This window comes from Gadus chalcogrammus, chromosome 23 (genome assembly GCF_026213295.1).
Source record: "Gadus chalcogrammus isolate NIFS_2021 chromosome 23, NIFS_Gcha_1.0, whole genome shotgun sequence".
NCBI classification, from domain to species: domain Eukaryota; kingdom Metazoa; phylum Chordata; class Actinopteri; order Gadiformes; family Gadidae; genus Gadus; species Gadus chalcogrammus.
The window spans coordinates 20991105-21011104 of NC_079434.1; the positions used below are offsets into that span (position 1 = coordinate 20991105).

The following is a 20000-nucleotide window of genomic DNA, read 5'->3' on the forward strand; positions in this document are numbered from 1 at the left end:
ATGGATGAGGAGATGAAGGAGACACATACCGATGGACGGATAGATTAGTGAGAGGCACATACAGACACATAAAGGGGGATGGAGAGACAGACGAGGCAGACACACACAGCGCAGAGCCATAAAGATATAGATCAGACACAGCAGAGGAACAGACGGGTGGAAGGATAAATGGACCAATGGGGAGACACGTCCCTCTCACCCCCTCCGTGTGTGTGTGTGTGTGTGTGTGCAGCTCAGGACTGCGTGGTGGGCCCCTGGGGGCCGTGGAGCGTCTGTGCCCGGCCGTGCCGTCCGTCCACCCGGGGCCGACGCCGCCACGTGGAGCGGCAGCCGGCCAACGGCGGCGCCGCCTGCCCCCGCCTGGAGGAGAGGGCCGGCTGCCTGGAGTACCGCGACCACACGGGGGGGCGCTGCGGGCCCCACCTGGGTACGCACACACTGGGGCACACACTCTGTACACACACACACACACACACACACACACACACTCTATACGCACACACTGGGGCACACACTCTGTACGCACACACACACACACACTCTATACGCACACACACTCTATACGCACACAGAAACACTATACGCACACACACACACTCTATACGCACACACACACTTTATACGCACACACACACACACTCTATACGCACACACTCTATACGCACACAGAAACACTATACGCACACACACACACACTCTATACGCACACACACACTCTATACGCACACACTTTATACGCACACACACACACACTCTATACGCACACACACAGACACTCTATATGCACACACACACACACACACACTATAAGCACACACACACACACTCTGTACGCACACACAAACAAACATTGGTGCACACACACACACACTGGTGCGCACACACTCTATACACACACACACACTGGTGCACACACACTCTATAAACAAACAAACACACACACGCAAGGTTAACCACTTAATAAGAGGCCGTATGCAATGCTTATACTATAAGGAAATCCATTTACTGGCAAAAAAAACCACACTGAATATCTCAAGTTCAATGTACCACATCCGTGGAGATGGATAAGGAAGTCCTTTCCTTCTACAAGACTAGACAAGTTTAGATCAGCAACTCTTCTGCGTTCCTCCTCTGAAGAAACCTTCGTGTAGAATATCGACTGCTTTGAGTAGAGGTCGTACCCCTTCCCTTGCCCCTCCTAACCTCCGGCTGGTCCTCCCCTAGGCCCCGCCTTCATCACCAGCATGGCGTTCGGCCAGAAGAGGCCCACGCACGACAGCTATGGAACCCCGCTGGACCCTGGGTATGTTCCACTCTGCTTCAGGTCCTCAACATAGGCACCTACCACCTGGCTAAGAAACGTTATTTATAGTCGCCCCGGGCTGCAGAACTGCCTGCGTTCCTTCGTCACGTGTAACTAAAACCCTGTTCTGAGCGAAGGCCACAGGTACACTTATCATGTTTTCATGATGCATGAACATCGTGCCGCTGGCCTATAGCGGTAGCAACGCTTTGTAATCAACACTTCTTTCAAATACTTCCACTTTAATGGTGGGAAACCGTTGCAGAGATGATAATGACTTGAGGTGAGCTAACGGACACCTCCTCCTCGGTCCTCAACGGTATCACGCTTCAGTAACAGATACGCTGGTAATAAGCTTCCCATAGCCGGCGTTCGAGATAGGCTACTGTTCAAATTCCATCCTGCCAGAGCACATTTTTTATACATCCTTGGAATGTGTGCAATGTGACCCTCATGATCTCCCCCCCCTCACACCTTCCTGCCATCCCCAGGTTCTGTGTGGAGTTCACACTGCAGTCGCGCACGGCCCACTGCGCGGTGGAGACCCGACCCCACACACACTGGACGCGCTACATAACGGAGGGCTTCACCGTGTGTGTGGCGTGCCAGCCCCCCGCTATGCACAATAACACCGGCAGCTGCCAGGGAGATGGGCTGCAATCAGACAAGTATGCATCATGCTTGAGCTACTTAGAGACACACACAGGAGTTGGTTCATGTTTTTGCCCAGAGAAAATCTTCGTCCAACTTTTGGAAAACTCCTCAAAAACACACTCGACCGTTTTATCTTAAAAGGGCCGACATGCTTTGTAATGCGCTGTTGATGCGGCGGTCCTCCACTTTGTATAATTAACGGAATACCCAGAGTCGCTGCGGGAATATTCTGCTTATCTTCCCGTCACACTGCTGATGTCGAACGAGAAAGGGCATTTTTTATCTAAACTGTCAATTTGCCTCGACACGAGGGCAAAATGAATCTGTGTGCGTGTGCGTGTGGAGGCCTCGTTCTATGCGCTGAGCACGGCAAAAACAACCCTCACATTTGTAATGTTATGGATGTAATGTGATTTTTTCCGCGCCCCAAGTTAACCCCTTGGAAATATCTATTAAACAACAAACGCCGTGGTGTTGCAGGGAGGCGGTGCTCCACTGGCAGGCGCTGGAGGTCCCCCGCTGCGCCGGGACCTGGAGGAAGGTCCACAAGACGCAGCGCTGCCGCTGTCCGCCGCAGCACAGCTTCGTCTTCATCTGACCCGCAGCACTCCGTGCGAAGTAACGCGAGATCATGCTACTCATTAGTGTTCGGATTGTAAAACAAAGATCGCTCCTGTTTCGGTGTTTTCAGAGCGGATCCGTCTGCTTCTTCCTCTGCATTGTTTCACAGGGTCTCTGCCTTGTAATAGTAGCCTGCTAGAATACCATTGTTTTGTGCGTAGTCTTAACGTATTGAACATTCATCAGTGGTAGCGTTGGGATATGAACATCATACAACCAATACGGATGATTATAAATAAATATTTTTTAATAAAAATGCAGCACAGAACTTTCTACTGCTGTTTAGAGGGCCCTCTAGTGGCGCTTGAACGCTAGTCCTCTAGTGGCATTTGAGCGCAACATCCATCGGGAGAATCGAGTGATAACACAAGGAGCGCAAACATAAAACGTGAAAATGAAAAAATAAATTAGAAAATTATGAGAACATTGAAAAAATGTTTTTTTGTTAAAAAAATAATTATCAATATACATGGCTGGGGGGGGGGTAGGGGGGCCGGGTCAGGCCACGCTGTCCCTCTTCAGGATCCTCCAGCGGTCCTTTAGCATGACGCCCGTGCGGCCGTTGAAGTCGTGGTCCAGCAGCATGCGCTTCCAGTTGCCCTCGCCGTGCTTCCTCACGGCCTTGGTCAGAACCTCGTCCAAGAAGGGCGTCCACTTCTGAAAACAAAATACCATCAGCACATAAAAGCAGAAGCTTTCAGCAGACCCTCGTCCATGAAGGGCGTCCACTTCTGAAAACAAATTAGACACAATCGTCACATGCATCGTCTGGTCGATTAGCAGAAGCTTTCATCAGGAGTCTCCAAAAAGAAGTGTCAGTCCTCGGCACAGTTCTTTGATATTCAGCCTATTCTATATTCTGTATTCTATTCCTCGTTCAATAAAACTCTTTGGGGTGAAGCATCTCCCCACAGAACCTTATTGCCAAACAGGGTCGTCAACACGGATCAGAATCCCACTTGAGGCTCACCTTCCGGCCCTTCTTGGGCGGCGGGGCGGGGGCGGTGGCGGACTGGGCGGACAGCCGGGGGCTCTCTGCAGAGACGGTGGGAGGGGAGAGTGAGGGGAGCTCAGCTAGCACCAATCAGCTTCAAATACTTAGAGAGTCAGGATGAGATTCATCTACCTTCAGGGCGTTTAGCAGACTCTGTTATCTAAAGCCACTTACGATAAGTACATTTGTCAGAAGAAGGAGAAGCAACAATATATCGCTGTTGGATCAGTAAAGATATTCACAGAAACAAGTGTGAAGCATTTACAATGGCTAGGTTAACAAGATAGCATTATGTAGCATCTTATCCCAGCTAAGTAGCCTTTTTAAGTGCCAGATTTGCCAGATTATCTAGATAGTTATGGCATGGACAGCGTTGAAACGCATAGATGGTGTAAGTAACAAAAGAAAAACATACTTTTCAGAGGTTTCTTGCTGGACTGTGGTAGCCAGAGTCCCAGCTTTGTAACGTTCAAAAGTCTCTTCTTGGGCCTGCAGAAAATGCAAAGTCATGGCAGCGGTGGCGGTTAAACCCACAGAACCCTCCTTCTCTCTGAAGCGCTTCGATATTTATCGGATCATAACATTTACCATACATTTTGGAAATAACGAGAAGGTATTTACACTGGGAAACATAACTGGAGTTCATGCATTAAAAGAAGTTTATCTCAAAGATGCGGCTCTGAGAAACCAAGCAAAACATTTGACTTCACGTTTAACATCTAAACATTTAAATCCAAAACCACCCAAACAAATGTAGTACAAATCTAGTGCAACAAAACAAACCAACTCACCTTTTAAAGTCGGGTAGAGAGTCCTCTGTTGACTGTGAGGAGGAAAGGTCCTGCACACCACTGGACTCGGGATGCGGGCTGCGTGAAGACTGGGCCACCGTCATGGCTGCCTGTATGAGACAACACAGGAAGCCATGTCTGAACACAACACATCCTTCTCCCACGTCAGGCCTGTCAACATGTTGCGGCAGGATGGGAATTGGCAGACGTCACAATAACACATTACAAAAAAAAATAATTAGGGGCCGATAGAATAAGTATTGCGGTTCTGTACATGTTGCGGGTTCTGTAGTCATTGTGATACACGATTTTCCCTGTTTTGCCGTGATTTTCTCCGTTTCGTGGTTGAACCTGTGGATTAACATTGGGGGTTCGGTCTGGAAGGTTGGTCGGTTTATAAGTACGGAACAGAAGCTAGTGGATACGATTGATAATAACCTATGGCGCCCTCTGGAGGACGCAAGCATTGATATTTTTCCACTCACATTACACTCATGTTTTGGTAAGAAAAAAGTTCTTCCCTTAAAGATTCATAGTAGATAATCATTTAAGATGGGTTCCATCAGACCGGCTTAGACCTCAGTACCAAAGGAGCAGCAGGAGAGTAGAGAGAGGAGAGAGGGGAGGGGAGGAGAAAGAGGAGAGAGGAGAGAGAGGGGAGAGGAGAGGAGGAAAGAGGAGAGGAGCAGGAGAGAGGAGAGAGGGGGGAGGGGAGGAGAGAGAGGGGAGGGAGAGAGAGGAGAGAGAGGGGAGGGGAGGAGAGAGAGGAGAGAGGAGGAGCAGAGGAGGAGCAGAGAGAGAGGGAGAGAGGAGGAGGAGGAGGAGAGAGGAAGAGCAGCCCTGCCCTTCTTCGCCGCCTACAGAGTTTGTTATGCACGATCATCCTAAACCCCGTGTTGTTAAGCAGAGACATCTGACCGAGGGAGCCCGAGCCTCGGAGGCGGGGCTTATTCTGCAGAGGTCTGTAGGAAACACATCCATCAAACCAAACCGGATTCCCAGTCCCACTGATTCCTTTGTGGCTCATTCCAGGGCCTGTGTCCCACTCCAGACCCTGAGCTTCAACCTGTTGATGATGGAGCGTGGCCTGTCCTTGACCGCCCGGTTCTCCGTCCCGGTCGCCCCATCCATCGGGCCGCAGCCGTCAGCCCCCCAGGGCGCAGTTCACCCACTTGGCCTCTGCTGCCCACCGTTATCCATCAGACCTTTCTCTCCTCTCAAGAAAAGTATTGCTTGGTGACAATTGAGAGGCAGTCATAAATTTAAGTGCTGCGCTACATGGTTTATTTTTTAATAATAAAGTTAAAAGTCGAAATTGGCAGATTTTCAGAAAGGATTGTACTTGTCGAGTTGGGGCCTGAACAACAATGCGACCCTTCTCCATTGATGGCACTAGCTGTATGGGCACGGTTTAAATGAGTTGAGCTCCGTTCCACAGCGTTTGTCGACTGACAAACAAACAAAGATCGATGAAAGATGCGCTTGTTTTACAGGATTCAATTCTTCATGCATCAAACCACCACATTTACGCCTCACAGTAAACCCAGCAGACGCCTCGAACCATCTCAGAGAGCGGAACATTGCGGGTGCTGGGATGCAACAGCCTCTGAGGACGTGATTAAATGTACGAGGAATCGGTTGGAAGGTCACGCATCCTTACTTTATTTATCACTCATTTACACGGCTAGACAGGCGGCGCTTTGTGTTCTTGGACAATTTGAATATTCGATGCAAAGACATTGAATTGGCGTTTTCTTTAATAGTCGAGTGGTCGAGTCGGGAGGATTGTGTGTGTGGAACAGAGGGCCGTTCCATTAGGAGGAGAAAATTGACTTTTTCGAGGTGTTCGAACCCCGCAGAAGTCACAAAAAGAAGATGATGCATCGTTTAGTCGACGGGGGGTCCCGACCCACCGTTAGGTTCCACCGTGCTCAATCTGAGTGGAGGACACCCCAGGGGTTCCTGAGCGATGTACCCCTCAAGGTACAAACTGAACCAACGTCCCCATGAGAACCTGCACATGTCCCACCCCCCCCATCACCGTCACCCACAGTTACCCCAGGATCCAGACAACGTCTTATTGCACCAACCAGATACCCCAGGATCCAGACGTCTTATTGCACCACCCACAGTTACCCCAGGATCCAGACAACGTCTTATTGCACCACCCACAGTTACCCCAGGATCCAGACGTCTTATTGCACCACCCACAGTTACCCCAGGATCCAGACGTCTTATTGCACCACCCAGTTACCCCAGGATCCAGACGTCTTATTGCACCACCCACAGTTACCCCAGGATTCAGACGTCTTATTGCACCACCCAGATACCCCAGGATCCAGACGTCTTATTGCACCACCCAGTTACCCCAGGATCCAGACGTCTTATTGCACCACCCACAGTTACCCCAGGATCCAGACGTCTTATTGCACCACCCAGTTACCCCAGGATCCAGACAACGTCTTATTGCACCACCCACAGTTACCCCAGGATCCAGACGTCTTATTGCACCACCCACAGTTACCCCAGGATCCAGACAACGTCTTATTGCACCACCCAGTTACCCCAGGATCCAGACGTCTTACTGCACCACCCACAGTTACCCCAGGATCCAGACGTCTTATTGCACCACCCACAGTTACCCCAGGATCCAGACGTCTTATTGCACCACCCAGTTACCCCAGGATCCAGACAACGTCTTATTGCACCACCCAGTTACCCCAGGATCCAGACGTCTTATTGCACCACCCAGTTACCCCAGGATCCAGACGTCTTATTGCACCACCCACAGTTACCCCAGGATCCAGACGTCTTATTGCACCACCCAGTTACCCCAGGATCCAGACGTCTTATTGCACCACCCACAGTTACCCCAGGATCCAGACAACGTCTTATTGCACCACCCACAGTTACCCCAGGATCCAGACGTCTTATTGCACCACCCACAGTTACCCCAGGATCCAGACGTCTTGTTGCGCCACAGCCCACCACAGCGATGCTGAGGGAACCCACCAGTTACCTTGAGCAGGAAGTCCGAGGGGTTCTCAGCCAGGAAGTGGTCCAGGTACAGCTGGAGCTTCTCCTGCAGCTGTTGGTACTGGAAGTTCCTCATGTACGGGTGGTTGCTGTCCCCCTTGGCCACCAACGTGGAGAGCTTGATGGCCATGTTCTATGAAGACAAATGCTGAGTTCAGTTGGTCTCGTTTGCTATTCTTCAAATAAAATCCAAACTTAAAAAATATATACATTTTGTATATTTATAGAAAAAAATTATTGATCTATTGAAAATCGATAATCGGGGATGGTTTGAAAAAATCAGGAGATCTCTTTGATGGCCCAAATGGCCCTGCCCTCAGCCTGCCCGCGGGGCTGTACCTTGGGGAGGTTCTGCGTCTCCTTCAGCCACTTGAGGGCAGTAGAGGCCAGGTCTCTGCGGCCCTCCTTCAAGCAGACCGCCACCGACTAGGAGAGAAGCAGTCAGTCACGCCCGTCACTCAAAGTCGCTCGTGATTTCTCATCAGAAGCACAAGCAGTTGAAAAAAGAAAAACTGTCGTCAAATAATGCACACGCACTTACCATAACCCCCCTCATCCACTACACTGTTATAAACGTGGATTAGAAAGTGCAATATAATAATCATAATATAATCCTCTACACAGAGGATACGTGTTTGGAAGGACGGAGGGGTGTACGAGGCGTGTCTGAGAGTGAGTTAAGCATCTTGGACACACACACACACACACACACACACACACACACACACACACACACACACACACACACACACACACACACACACACACACACACACACACACACACACACACACACACACACACACACGTACGTACGTCCCGGGGGCGTTTGGATGTGTGGAGCTCCGACTCATTTTGATGTCTGCGTCAGAGTGAGTTGAGCTTCTCGGACACATAGTATAACGCCACACGCATCTCACACCACTCATTATAACTCCTACAGAACGTTCCTACATCACCACAACCACTTAAAAAGAATCACACACGGGTTGCGGCCATGGGGGAAACACCCCCCCCCCCCCTTCCTACAAATAGCTTCATCGTCATTTTTAAATGCATTCTCTAGAGCCGTTTGTCCCTTCGGGGCTACTGTAGGAACACGGTGAGCTGTTTGGAAGATGACATGCTCCCCATGTCCATATGAAGGCTCATTCCAAGGTAACAAAAACACAACCGTTGTCATGTCATGGGATAATTCACTTAATAAAATGTACTTATGAATATTAGATTCCAACCAGGAAACCTCTGCTAGATGCCACTCAATCATACACACGGCCCGCATCATGGCTCCGTAAGTCTGTCCCAGAGATGTTGTTTATGAATGGATCCCGTGGCTGTGGTCTGGTACAGACGCAGGTGGCACTGTGCCGTGGTGAGGCGTTCCACGAGGTTACCTGGACGTGCAGGAGAGTGGTGATGGCGTTGTACTCCTCTTCATCGGCCATAGTGTCCCGCAGGGTTTGCCAGAGGCTGGTGGCGACCATCAGAGGCATCATGTAGCCACCGCCCTCCTCCACCGCATCTACCAAACAGGAGCCATTAAAGCACTGGCACGGGGTTGATGTGACCGACCATAGCAGGACAACTGGGCTACCAAATGGTTCTGTTTTCTGTTCCCACTACCAACACATACCTGTGATCTGGGATCCGTGCATGACTCTTCCAAGGAAGGCTGCGATTTGCCATTTCTGAGTCATGCAACCCTCACAGTTGGCTGGAAAACAAATATTGACAAACATTATTTTTATAATGTCAAAGCTCGTTATTATTAACCTGTTTTCTTTGTCGACTGAGATTTAATATATTTTGCTAATTATTTTTTTACTTTTGTAAATGTTTCCGAATGCATGAATTGAACTTGACACATTGTTTGAACTGCATTTGAGCAACTGTTAATAAAAATAAATCTTTGAAATACGAGAATCCCCTGTGGCCCTCTTCCTCTTCCGTAGACCCCAGTGAGAGAACGTAACGATCCAATCAGATTTAATGATGGAAGGGACAGATGCTAAGCTAACCCTCCAGCTTCTTCAGTGCGAGGTCGAAGTCGTTCAGTTTGTCCTCCTTGAAGTGTTGACACAGGCTGGTGAAGGAGAAGTCCAAAATCCACTTGGACACCAGAGCTTTTACATGATGAAAGTTTATAGCGGAACTGTCGTCCGAACTGTTCGAGTCTCGGCTGCTCGGTTCAGTCTCCATTGTTGTTGTTGTGACGCCGGGCGGAGTCATGCTGGCGGTGCTCGGAAAACCCACTGCCTTCGCGCCTTTTAATTTTGGGTTTCTAAATCTCGCGATATGACATTTATTGTAGCGCCCCTAGAGGCTTGGGGAATTATGGCGGTACAACTCTATCGAACTCATTCGCATTGTATTGTGTTCATACGTTGTCTTCGGGAAACCACATGCAGCATTACCAAAGTAAATGCTATTGTTATGTTGTACAAAGAAAAAGCATACCCTATTAGGTTTTGCTGTACACATTTTGAATGTGTGTGTGTGTGTGTGTGTGTGTGTGTGTGTGTGTGTGTGTGTGTGTGTGTGTGTGTGTGTGTGTTTCAGTCTGTGTGTTCGTCTGTCGGTCTGGGAAAATTACATTGCAATGAATTGAATTGGTATGTTTTAACCAGTTTGTCATTTGTTTTGGGATTCGGAATAATTGGGTTTTCTGTATATTTGTTATGCAAAAATGGCAAAGAAATCAAACAAACAACTATGTTATGCACAAATGCACTAAAACAAAACAAAATCTCACTCATATACGCACACATACACATCCACATATTATATACACATTTATTTATTATCCTGCATATGCTAATAGACATAATGGGGGAACAATGCTCTACAGAAATGTGGACGTACATGTACCATAACAAAGTGTTGTGTGTTCACATAATTGTTCAGACTATTACATGCATACAAAGATGGCGCTTTGTACAGAACCAATCTGTGCAGCTCCAGGAATCGACTGATAGTGTCTTTCAGAGCCCAACGGAAAAAAAGAAAAAGAAAGAAAAACGCTGAGAAATGAGGAGGCATAAACACACGGGACGACAGAGGAGACAAGGGGCAGAATGCATCTGTGGGGAGGAGGGGGGGGCGAGGGGGTGTCAACGTTTGTATAATAAGCACGCACAGTTCACACAAACACACACACACACACACACACACACACACACACACACACACACACACACACACACACACACACACACACACACACACACACACACACACACACACACACACACACACACACACCAGCCTTGTCCACTCTGCACAGTTTTGTTCTGTCGCTCTTTTTTTTGATTTACCTTTTTTTTTTTTTACAAATGATAATACCTTTGTGAGCCAGTAGGACTCAGCTCAGCCTGTTGGATGCGTAGCTCTAAAAGCGCTTGTGCAAACTCCCGCACACCCACACATGCGCACAAGTGCACTCACTCACTCACTCACACACACACACACACACACACACACACACACACACACACACACACACACACACACACACACACACACACACACACACACACACACACACGGGGACCACCATAAAAGTCCAGAACTTTCGGCATTTCTGGGCTCTTCCTTGCCCTCCGGGAAGGAGACAGGATTCTTTCTGTGTGAGGAGGAAGACTGAACCTTGGTCTGAGAGCAGGCGGACTCGGCTCAGGCTCTGAAGCAGCACTAAGACGCATCAGAGCTGGCTCAACAAAACACTAAAGACGAGGAAATTCAAAGCGGGCACGATGTGATCCCTCTCTGCCTTAGCTAGGGCCGTTCCCCAATGCAAAATGATCATTGAAATGACAAACTTGAAAATACAAACGATGGCCTGTCCCATGAATTTGTGATCACGTTCAAATTATATCGGTATTCTTACACATAGAATCATGGACCATACATTAATCACCATTTTAACTTTTGGTACAGTTTTTGTGACTACTACTTAGTTAACGTTGACTCCAAAGTCTCCCATTTGAGCCGATGGACCACAATGTGTGACAGCATAAGAGTGAGGTTATGGAAATGTTAATCAAGGATTTGAGCACTGTTCATATAGATACAAACTAGAAGCATGAAATGGATGGATCTCTCTCTCTCTCTCTCTCTCTCTCTCTCTCTCTCTCTCTCTCTCTCTCTCTCTCTCTCTCTCTCTCTGTCTCTGTCTCTGTCTCTGGGCAGGTAGGCTCCGAATTCCTGGCTTTCTCTCTCACCGTCTCTCCCTCAGATCAAACTAGGAACTGCTGTATTTATTATCCATGCGCCTCTGCTTCCTTTCCTTCATATATTATTATGGGATGGTGGGTCGGGGGATAAGGGGTGGGGGGTGTACATGGATCATGTTATAATAGTAATACAATTAAAAACAATATAATTAATAACAATAATAATAATAATAATAATAATGATAGTAATATTCTGAAGTAGGCAACTCCTTGTGCTCAAAGGAGCCAAGACATCAGTGTGGATTTGACAACATTACCTCTCAAAAAGTACAGTAGGATCTAGGACAGTAGCTGTAAAATAAATACAAACATAAACAAACGGAAAACAGAATCCATCCGACCGGAACATCAGAGAGTTATAGAAAACCTGAGAACTCAATAACATTACTTGTATTATCTATTACATAAAGACCTGATTTATCCTATAAAATTAGAATTTTCTGTACAGTGCTATATGAACAAAGCCAAATGACTTGCTACCTTCTCATAAACAGCAGTTTTATGAAAAGGCACACATCATTTCCAACCACCATATGGCGAGAAATTGTGGTCATGCTCTGTATTTTTGTTTAGAAAAAATAGAATTATTATCAACATTAAATTTCCAAAAACATAAAATCCTTGGTGTGTGGCCATTAAATTATATTATCTCTATATCATTCATTGCGCTGTGTTAGATTTTATTTTGTGTTTACATCTCACAGCTATATAAAAGGTCCAAGCTCTGACTTTTAGACCCCTATCCCAAAAGATATGACATGTTAAGGTCTATTGACATATGGCAATAAGGTGACTGACACTAGGCCTACATGCCAGTCACACATTACTTTAAAGCAAGTGTGAAACCTTTGCAGATTGCATTGTTTGTAACGTTGTGGTAGTTGTAACACTGTTAATTAGCCTCATATTAAAGATACATCATTTGAAAAATACAATAATTTCTGCCTGTACACTTACAAATTCCATAAACAGAAAATAAAGTGCCACAATTCTTGGCCTGCATAGATTGCAGTTTGCTGTATTGCACTTTCCACCCCTCTCTGAGAACAGAATAAAATAAACAAAATATTCCTGCCTATTTCCTCCACTTTTCCAATCTGATTTTGATTTTTTTTTTCAATCTCTCAAGCACGCCATACTTGTACACCACTAATGCACACCGCCAAAGTGCCATGCTCAAACGATAAACACTTATTCCAGCAATAAATTGGAATCCTAAAAGGCAACACAAAACGTGGATATAAATTCAGTGAGAAACAGAAGAGGACGAGGAAGGACAAGCGACAAAGAAAACAATTAAAAGAAAACCTTTGGGTTTAAGTTTGACTCAAATCAGCTTGGTTCAACGAGAAAACAATAACAACTCGAAGACTCTTCAGTAATAGAAAAACGACAACACAGTAGTATGGATAGAATGTCTACGATGACATCATAGTTTGGAGGAGATTATGATGTGGACTACAGTGCAGGTAAACCACCCGATAGCGAAAGAATAGTATTATAGTACATGTTCATTTAATAGTTAGTGAGAAGCTAAATAGATGGAAGCCTTATAATGTACTTAGTTTGGTCCGTGTATATCACACAAGAATATACTATTCTTCTCTTTTTTTTACTCAGTTGCATTGTTTTGAAAAGCCGAAAAGGAATACTAGTTAAAAGTCTATCTTTATGGTAGTGACCAAATCTAGTGTACTTAATTATAGGTCTACGTATTCTTATTCAGTTTTACGTCATTTAAATGCCAGACTATAGAAATCCTCTATACATCTGATAAAGGTCTACATACTTCATATATTGTTCATAAACTACATTGAGATATCAGTTGTCAGATAGAACGTTGTTTAGTGACTTGGATGGATTCAGGAGATGAAACAAGGAATAAGACATCATGTTTTATATCTTGTCCCAATCTCTCAACCCGTCTAATTAGTTAGCTGAAGCTTTTGACAGTTATTTCTCTATGAAGTATTTGGCAACTACAGATTGGTGCTGTAGCATAGTTGTTGTGTTTTGTCCTTCGTGCCCACTTGAAATGTTTCAGATATATATTAAAAAAAAGAAAAAAAGAGAACGTACGATTAAGTCATTATGAAACCCAAAAGCCTTAACGGTAACATTACAGTTTCATACACAGTTTCTCCACACAGAAAAACATTACAGGGTCGTCATGGGAACACATTGCATTTCCACAAAAGGTAATGATATGTCATTTTTTTTTGTTATCGCTACGATGCAACACTCGATCCGAGGTCTCTCGATGCACCTTCGTCTCTTCTCTTCCCCCCTCTTGTCAGTGTTTTGCATTAGTCATCCTGCACGTTACTTATATCATTTCCTTGGGTTTTCAGAGTATTTACAGTGGAGCGCTTTCAGCAAACTAAGCACCGTAAAATGTCTTTTTGAGGGCATGCTTTGTACTGATAAGTCTCTCTGTGTGCACTCGACTCAGGTGCTAGAAAAAGAAGAAAGGAAGTTCAGTATGTACACCGGGAGGGGGACGGACACATTGTTTGCTTCATTTGATAAATAATATTTTAGTTTTCCTCAAAGTGCCCTCACTTCGGTCCCCAAAGTAATTCCCGAATCTGCGTTTAAAAAAGCAGTTTGAAGTTCAGAGACACACAAAAAAAAAACACAGGTAAAAGGGAGCTTTTCATGCCATGCAAAAATATCTTTCCCTATATCTGCGCCCTTTTCCCTCTGTCTTCCTCTTCTCCCCCCCGACGCCGGCCGGGGGAGGTCCTCCGCGGCGAGGAGGTCTGCGGCCCCTCACCGCTCCTCCGACCGTCACATGCTGGTTCCACAGCCCGGGGAGCGCCCCCCCTCCCCGGGGAGCCGGTGGATCTCGGGGCTGAACACGTGGTTCTCCACCTTGTGTGTGCTTTGGTCGCCGTCGGACTCCGCCTCCTGGCTGCCGCGCGGCCGGCCTCGGGTGTAGCGGGGTGCCGAACCCGCCCCCGCCACCGCCTTGGGCGACAGCGGCGTGCCGGGGACGGCCCCTCCCACCGCGGCCATGAGACGCTGCCGTCGGTTCTCCGTCGACGGGTCGTCCTCGCCCGGGGGCGTGTCCACCACTAGCCTCTCAGAGGACAGGGAGCAGGTCTCCTCCTGGGCCAGGGACACTGACCTGGGGATCAGCGGCGAGGTTTCCTCCTCTGGGGAGACGTCCTCTAGGAAGCTGGAGCTGATGTCGGGGGAGATGGTGCTGGGGGGCGTGGGCGGAGCTTCGGCGGGGGTCTCCACAGAGTTCACCCTCGACCCTTTGGCGTGGAGCGGGTTGTGGCCTCGGAGGGATCTGCGGATGTTCTCGGCGGCGTCGTTGAAGCTCTCCCTGCCGCCGCTGTCGGAGTGAGGTCTGTCCCCCGAGCTGACGGGGACGGAGACGGCGTCCGTGAGCAGGCAGCCCTGCGGGTTCCGGTCCCCGCTGGCGCTCAGGAGGTCCAGCTCAGGGAGAAAGTCCTGGAACGTGGTGTCCCCCTCCTCCTTCATATCCTCCGTGTAGTCATCTAACCCCTCCATGGAGGAGGGCTCCACCTCCTTCATCTCCAGCTCCACCTCCTCTCTGACGGCGCCGTCGGGGCTGCTGGGTTTCCTGCCCGGAGACGGCAGGGCGGTCATGGAGGTGCTCAGGGTGCTCACGGAGCTGGTGGTGTTCAGGTTGGTGTAGGACTGCGACTTGGTCATCTGGTGGTACATCTCCTCCAGCTTCTGGACGTTGAGGCGCTGGGGGCTGCCCCTGTAGTGCTGGGGGCTGCGGGCGGTGCCCTGCGGGCCGCCGGCACCGGTGATGCTGACGGTGTGAGGTAGCGTGAGCACCATGGGCCCGGGGCTCTGCTTCCCGGGGGACTTGAGGGCGGCGTCCGACGTGACGCTCTTGGCCGAGCCCCCCCAGCGGCTGGGCGACAGGTGGTTGTCCGTGGGGGTCTTGTCCCCGCCCTTCTCCACCACCACGTCCATCAGCTCCATGCTGCGGGCGAAGGCGTCCTTGAGGTTCATGGACACGATGCTGCCGTTCCTCTTGGCACGCTCCAGCGCCTCCCGCCTCTTGATGGCCTTCTCCTGCCGCTTCTGCTCCTTGTAGAACTCTGAGAAGTTGTTGACGATGATGGGGATGGGCAGAGCGATGACCAGCACGCCGGCGATGCAGCACAGCCCGCCCACGATCTTGCCCAGCAGCGTCTGCGGGTAGATGTCGCCGTAGCCCACGGTGGTCATGGTGATGGTGGCCCACCAGAAGGAGGCGGGGATGCTGGTGAACTTGGTGGCGTCCTCGTCCTTCTCGGCGAAGAACACCAGGCTGGAGAAGATCATGATGCCCATGGCCAGGAACAGGATGAGCAGGCCCAGCTCGTTGTAGCTGCGCTTCAGCGTGAAGCCCAGCGACTGCAGGCCCGTGGAGTGGCGGGCCAGCTTCAGGATCCTCAGGATCCTCATGATGCGGAAGATCTGCACCACGCGGCGCACGTTCTGGAACTGCAGCACGCTCTTGTTGGACTCGGTCAGGAAGATGGTGACGTAGTAGGGCAGGATGGCCAGCAGGTCGATGACGTTCAGCGGGCCCTTGAAGAACTTCCACTTGTTGGGCGAGGAGAGGAAGCGCAGCAGGTACTCCATGGTGAACCAGGCGATGCACACCGCCTCCACGTGGGCCAGCTGCGGGTTGTCGTTGGCCTGGTTGAACTCGTCCATCACCTGGAGCTCCGGCAGCGTGTTGAGGGAGAGGGCGATGGTGGAGAGGATGATGAAGAGGATGGAGATGATGGCCAGGATCTGCAGGGAGGAGAGAGAGGAGTGTAAAGCAACAAGAAGGTTTCCGCAGTTCAAAGGAATCACACGGTGTGTATGTTCCGTTATATTTCGAAGGGTCTTTGCTGTCGCATTAATAGCCGGGGATCGAAGATATTTACATATTTATGGCTTGCGCGGATGCGTCATTAGATTCTGCCACAGACATTTGTGGCAGATTTGTGGTCTATTGTTAGTAATTAGAGGCGTGGAGCAGGGAGAGGTGTGAAGATATGTGCCGGATATTAAATAATGACAGGGGAACACATGCTGCCGTTGCTAGAAGAGTAAGTGGTGAATTTAAAACCAATCCAACGCAGGAAAAGGACCATTCGCAACTCACAGAGAATAACTGCATCAATAAAAGGAAATTAAATGGACATACATGAGAGAATAAATAAATAGGAGTCTTTCCATCCCAGTCTCGTAGCTAGCAGAATAACAAGGGCAGAGGTGTTTCTCCCAAACCATGATCTTCATCTCGAGATTTCGATCACTATTCAAAAGAATGAAATGAATCACTGAATAAAGATTATGTCTAGGTGTTGCCCCCCGTTGGGTTGTGATGTGGGGGGGGGGGGGAGGGTCATCCAGTCAGATGGGGCTTGACGGGGCTTTGAAGGACTCCCCTCACCACAGAGAGGATGGACTCTACTGCCCCCGCCTGAAAGGCCGTAGTCAGGTACAGTGATCAGCAAGGGCCCATGAGGGTACGATTATTTTGGGTGTGTGTGTGTGTGTGTGTGTGTGTGTGTGTGTGTGTGTGTGTGTGTGTGTGTGTGTGTGTGTGTGTGTGTGTGTGTGTGTGTGTGTGTGAGAGAGAATGATTCACTGTGTGTGTGAGTCTTTCACTGTGTGTGTGTGTGTGTGTGTGTGTGTGTGTGTGTGTGTGTGTGTGTGAGTGTTTGATTGAGTGTGTGGTTGTGAATGATTCACTGTGTTTGTGTGTGTCTGTGTGTGTATGTTTGATTGTCCGTGTGTGTGTTGGTGAATGATTCATTGTGTTTGTGTGTGTGTGTGTTTGTGTGTGTATGTGTGTGTGCGTGTGTTTGTGTGTTAGTGAGTGAGTGTTTGACTGTCTGTGTGTGTGTTATTGTTTGCGTGTGTGTGTGTGTGTTAGTGAGTGAGTGTTTGACTGTCTGTGTGTGTGTTATTGTTTGCGTGTGTGTGTGTGTTATTGTTTGCGTGTGTGTGTTAGTGAGTGAGTGTTGGACTGTCTGTGTGTGTGTTATTGTTTGCGTGTGTTTGTGTGTGTTAGTGAGTGAGTGTTTGACTGTCTGTGTGTGTGTGTGTGTGTATGTTTCACTGGGAGTCTGTGAGTTTGTGTTCAACGGTCTGCTTGTCTTCAGAACAGAACAATATGTGCTACCTTATCTATTCAATCTCTTCCCATCCTCTCTTCCTCTTCTTCCTCCCGCTCCCCCCATCTCCCCCACCATCGCACCTCCACGGAGCATCACATCTACGAGCTCTGAGACAGGGCTGGGACTCCTTCAGCTGCTGCTCCTGCTACACTCATTCAGCCACGGCTGTGGGAAGGTATGATGCTATACCGTTAGCGATGCTAAGCTAGGAACGTTATACCAGAACGCCGTGGGATAGGACCGGTCTTACAACATACTGGATATCTGTAAAGGCTGTATAGGACCGGTCCTGCAACATACTGGATATCTGTAAAGGCTGTATAGGACCGGTCCTGCAACATACTGGATATCTGTAAAGGCTGTATAGGACCGGTCCTGCAACATACTGGATATCAAAGGCTGTATAGGACCGGTCCTACAACATACTGGATATCTGTAAAGGCTGTATAGGACCGGTCCTGCAACATACTGGATATCAAAGGCTGTATAGGACCGGTCCTACAACATACTGGATATCAAAGGCTGTATAGGACCGGTCCTACAACATACTGGATATCTGTAAAGGCTGTATAGGACCGGTCCTACAACATACTGGATATCTGTAAAGGCTGTATAGGACCGGTCCTACAACATACTGGATATCTGTAAAGGCTGTATAGGACCGGTCTTACAACATACTGGATATCTGTAAAGGCTGTATAGGACCGGTCCTGCAACATACTGGATATCAAAGGCTGTATAGGACCGGTCCTACAACATACTGGATATCAAAGGCTGTATAGGACCGGTCCTACAACATACTGGATATCTGTAAAGGCTGTATAGGACCGGTCCTACAACATACTGGATATCAAAGGCTGTATAGGACCGGTCCTACAACATACTGGATATCAAAGGCTGTATAGGACCGGTCCTACAACATACTGGATATCTGTAAAGGCTGTATAGGACCGGTCCTACAACATACTGGATATCAAAGGCTGTATAGGACCGGTCCTGCAACATACTGGATATCTGTAAAGGCTGTATAGGACCGGTCCTGCAACATACTGGATATCTGTAAAGGCTGTATAGGACCGGTCCTACAACATACTGGATATCTGTAAAGGCTGTATAGGACCGGTCCTACAACATACTGGATATCAAAGGCTGTATAGGACCGGTCCTGCAACATACTGGATATCTGTAAAGGCTGTATAGGACCGGTCCTACAACATACTGGATATCTGTAAAGGCTGTATAGGACCGGTCCTACAACATACTGGATATCAGTAAAGGCTGTATAGGACCGGTCCTACAACATACTGGATATCTGTAAAGGCTGTATAGGACCGGTCCTACAACATACTGGATATCAAAGGCTGTATAGGACCGGTCCTACAACATACTGGATATCTGTAAAGGCTTAACTTTTGAATAGAGCAGGGCGATATGGAAAAAGTATCACAATAATTACATGGATTTCTACTTAATATAGATAAATATTAGAATTGCTTATGATGATAAATACCATTTTTAACAGTCTAACTGAAGGAAGTACATGGAAATGATGGATAGCCGAGCCGAGCCGTTGGCACAGTCACCTCGGTAGGCTGTCAGCTGATCTATCCATCACTCATCTGGGGAGACAGTCCTTCTTCTGATTTGAACGCAGGGTCGATTTTGACACGGATTGTAATTGCTAATCAAAATGGTGGTAAAATGGACCCTTCAACATGGCAATTACCAATCACCAATAACATATATGAATGGTTTGTCAATGATTAAGGTCATCATTAACTTAAGGCTGATTAATGACTTGAACATTATTCAGTTGTGTTACTGAAATATAAAGTATGGTATCAGAATTAAACTATATTGCCTTTCTCATACTGTAAACAATTATATATATCTTCTCATCGTAATCCATTTATACTATAAAACAGGGTCTCACTATAAGTCGATATCTTCATTTCACAACGATACCATACCATCCAAAGACAATAAAACAACTTGACAATATTGAATTATTGCCCAACTCTTCTTTGGTAATAGAGATTTAAGTGTCACTGTGTGTGTGTGTGTGTGTGTGTGTGTGTGTGTGTGTGTGTGTGTGTGTGTGTGTGTGTTTGAGTGATAGAGAGAGATGGAGAGAGAGAGAGAGCGAGCACCAGAGAAAGAGAACCAGAGGATGGGCGTGTCCCGACAGAGGGAAGCGCGGTGCAATGCCGGCGACCG

The 20000-nt window shown here is 47.9% G+C and overlaps 3 protein-coding genes across 3 annotated transcripts in view; 1 reads left to right on the plus strand and 2 right to left on the minus strand.

Annotated features, from left to right (window-relative positions):
• LOC130377543 (somatomedin-B and thrombospondin type-1 domain-containing protein) overlaps window positions 1–3478 on the plus strand; it is a 5728-nt gene extending 2250 nt beyond the window's left edge. Inside the window, exons 2-5 of the mRNA XM_056584701.1 lie at window positions 233–427; window positions 1225–1303; window positions 1795–1971; window positions 2438–3478. Of these exons, the coding sequence (XP_056440676.1) occupies window positions 233–427; window positions 1225–1303; window positions 1795–1971; window positions 2438–2555 (569 nt within the window). The 3' untranslated portion in view covers window positions 2556–3478. The remainder of the gene's footprint in view (window positions 1–232; window positions 428–1224; window positions 1304–1794; window positions 1972–2437) is intronic.
• terf1 (telomeric repeat binding factor (NIMA-interacting) 1) lies at window positions 2811–9629 on the minus strand. The gene is made up of 9 exons (XM_056584700.1): window positions 9418–9629; window positions 9033–9113; window positions 8794–8921; window positions 7739–7825; window positions 7383–7532; window positions 4364–4473; window positions 3988–4061; window positions 3549–3613; window positions 2811–3235 (listed from the first exon to the last, which is right to left on the minus strand). The coding sequence occupies exons 1-9, from the start codon at window positions 9626–9628 to the stop codon at window positions 3077–3079; spliced, it is 1065 nt and encodes a 354-aa protein (XP_056440675.1). The 5' UTR covers window position 9629; the 3' UTR covers window positions 2811–3076.
• Window positions 9630–11720: 2091 nt separating this feature from the next.
• LOC130377038 (potassium voltage-gated channel subfamily B member 2-like) overlaps window positions 11721–20000 on the minus strand; it is a 21415-nt gene continuing 13135 nt past the window's right edge. Inside the window, exon 6 of the mRNA XM_056583975.1 lies at window positions 11721–16505. Within this exon, the coding sequence (XP_056439950.1) occupies window positions 14422–16505 (2084 nt within the window). The 3' untranslated portion in view covers window positions 11721–14421. The remainder of the gene's footprint in view (window positions 16506–20000) is intronic.

Bases quoted from the DNA above. Each gene is read 5' to 3' on its own strand.
- terf1 (XM_056584700.1), bottom strand. From the start codon at position 9,628: ATGACTCCGCCCGGCGTCACAACAACAACAATGGAGACTGAACCGAGC. The intron at 9,114-9,417 runs GTTAGCTTAGCA...TTTGTTTTCCAG, and splicing joins CGCACTGAAGAAGCTGGAGG to CCAACTGTGAGGGTTGCATG. The intron at 7,826-8,793 runs GTAACCTCGTGG...CTTCTCTCCTAG, and splicing joins CCACTCTCCTGCACGTCCAG to TCGGTGGCGGTCTGCTTGAA.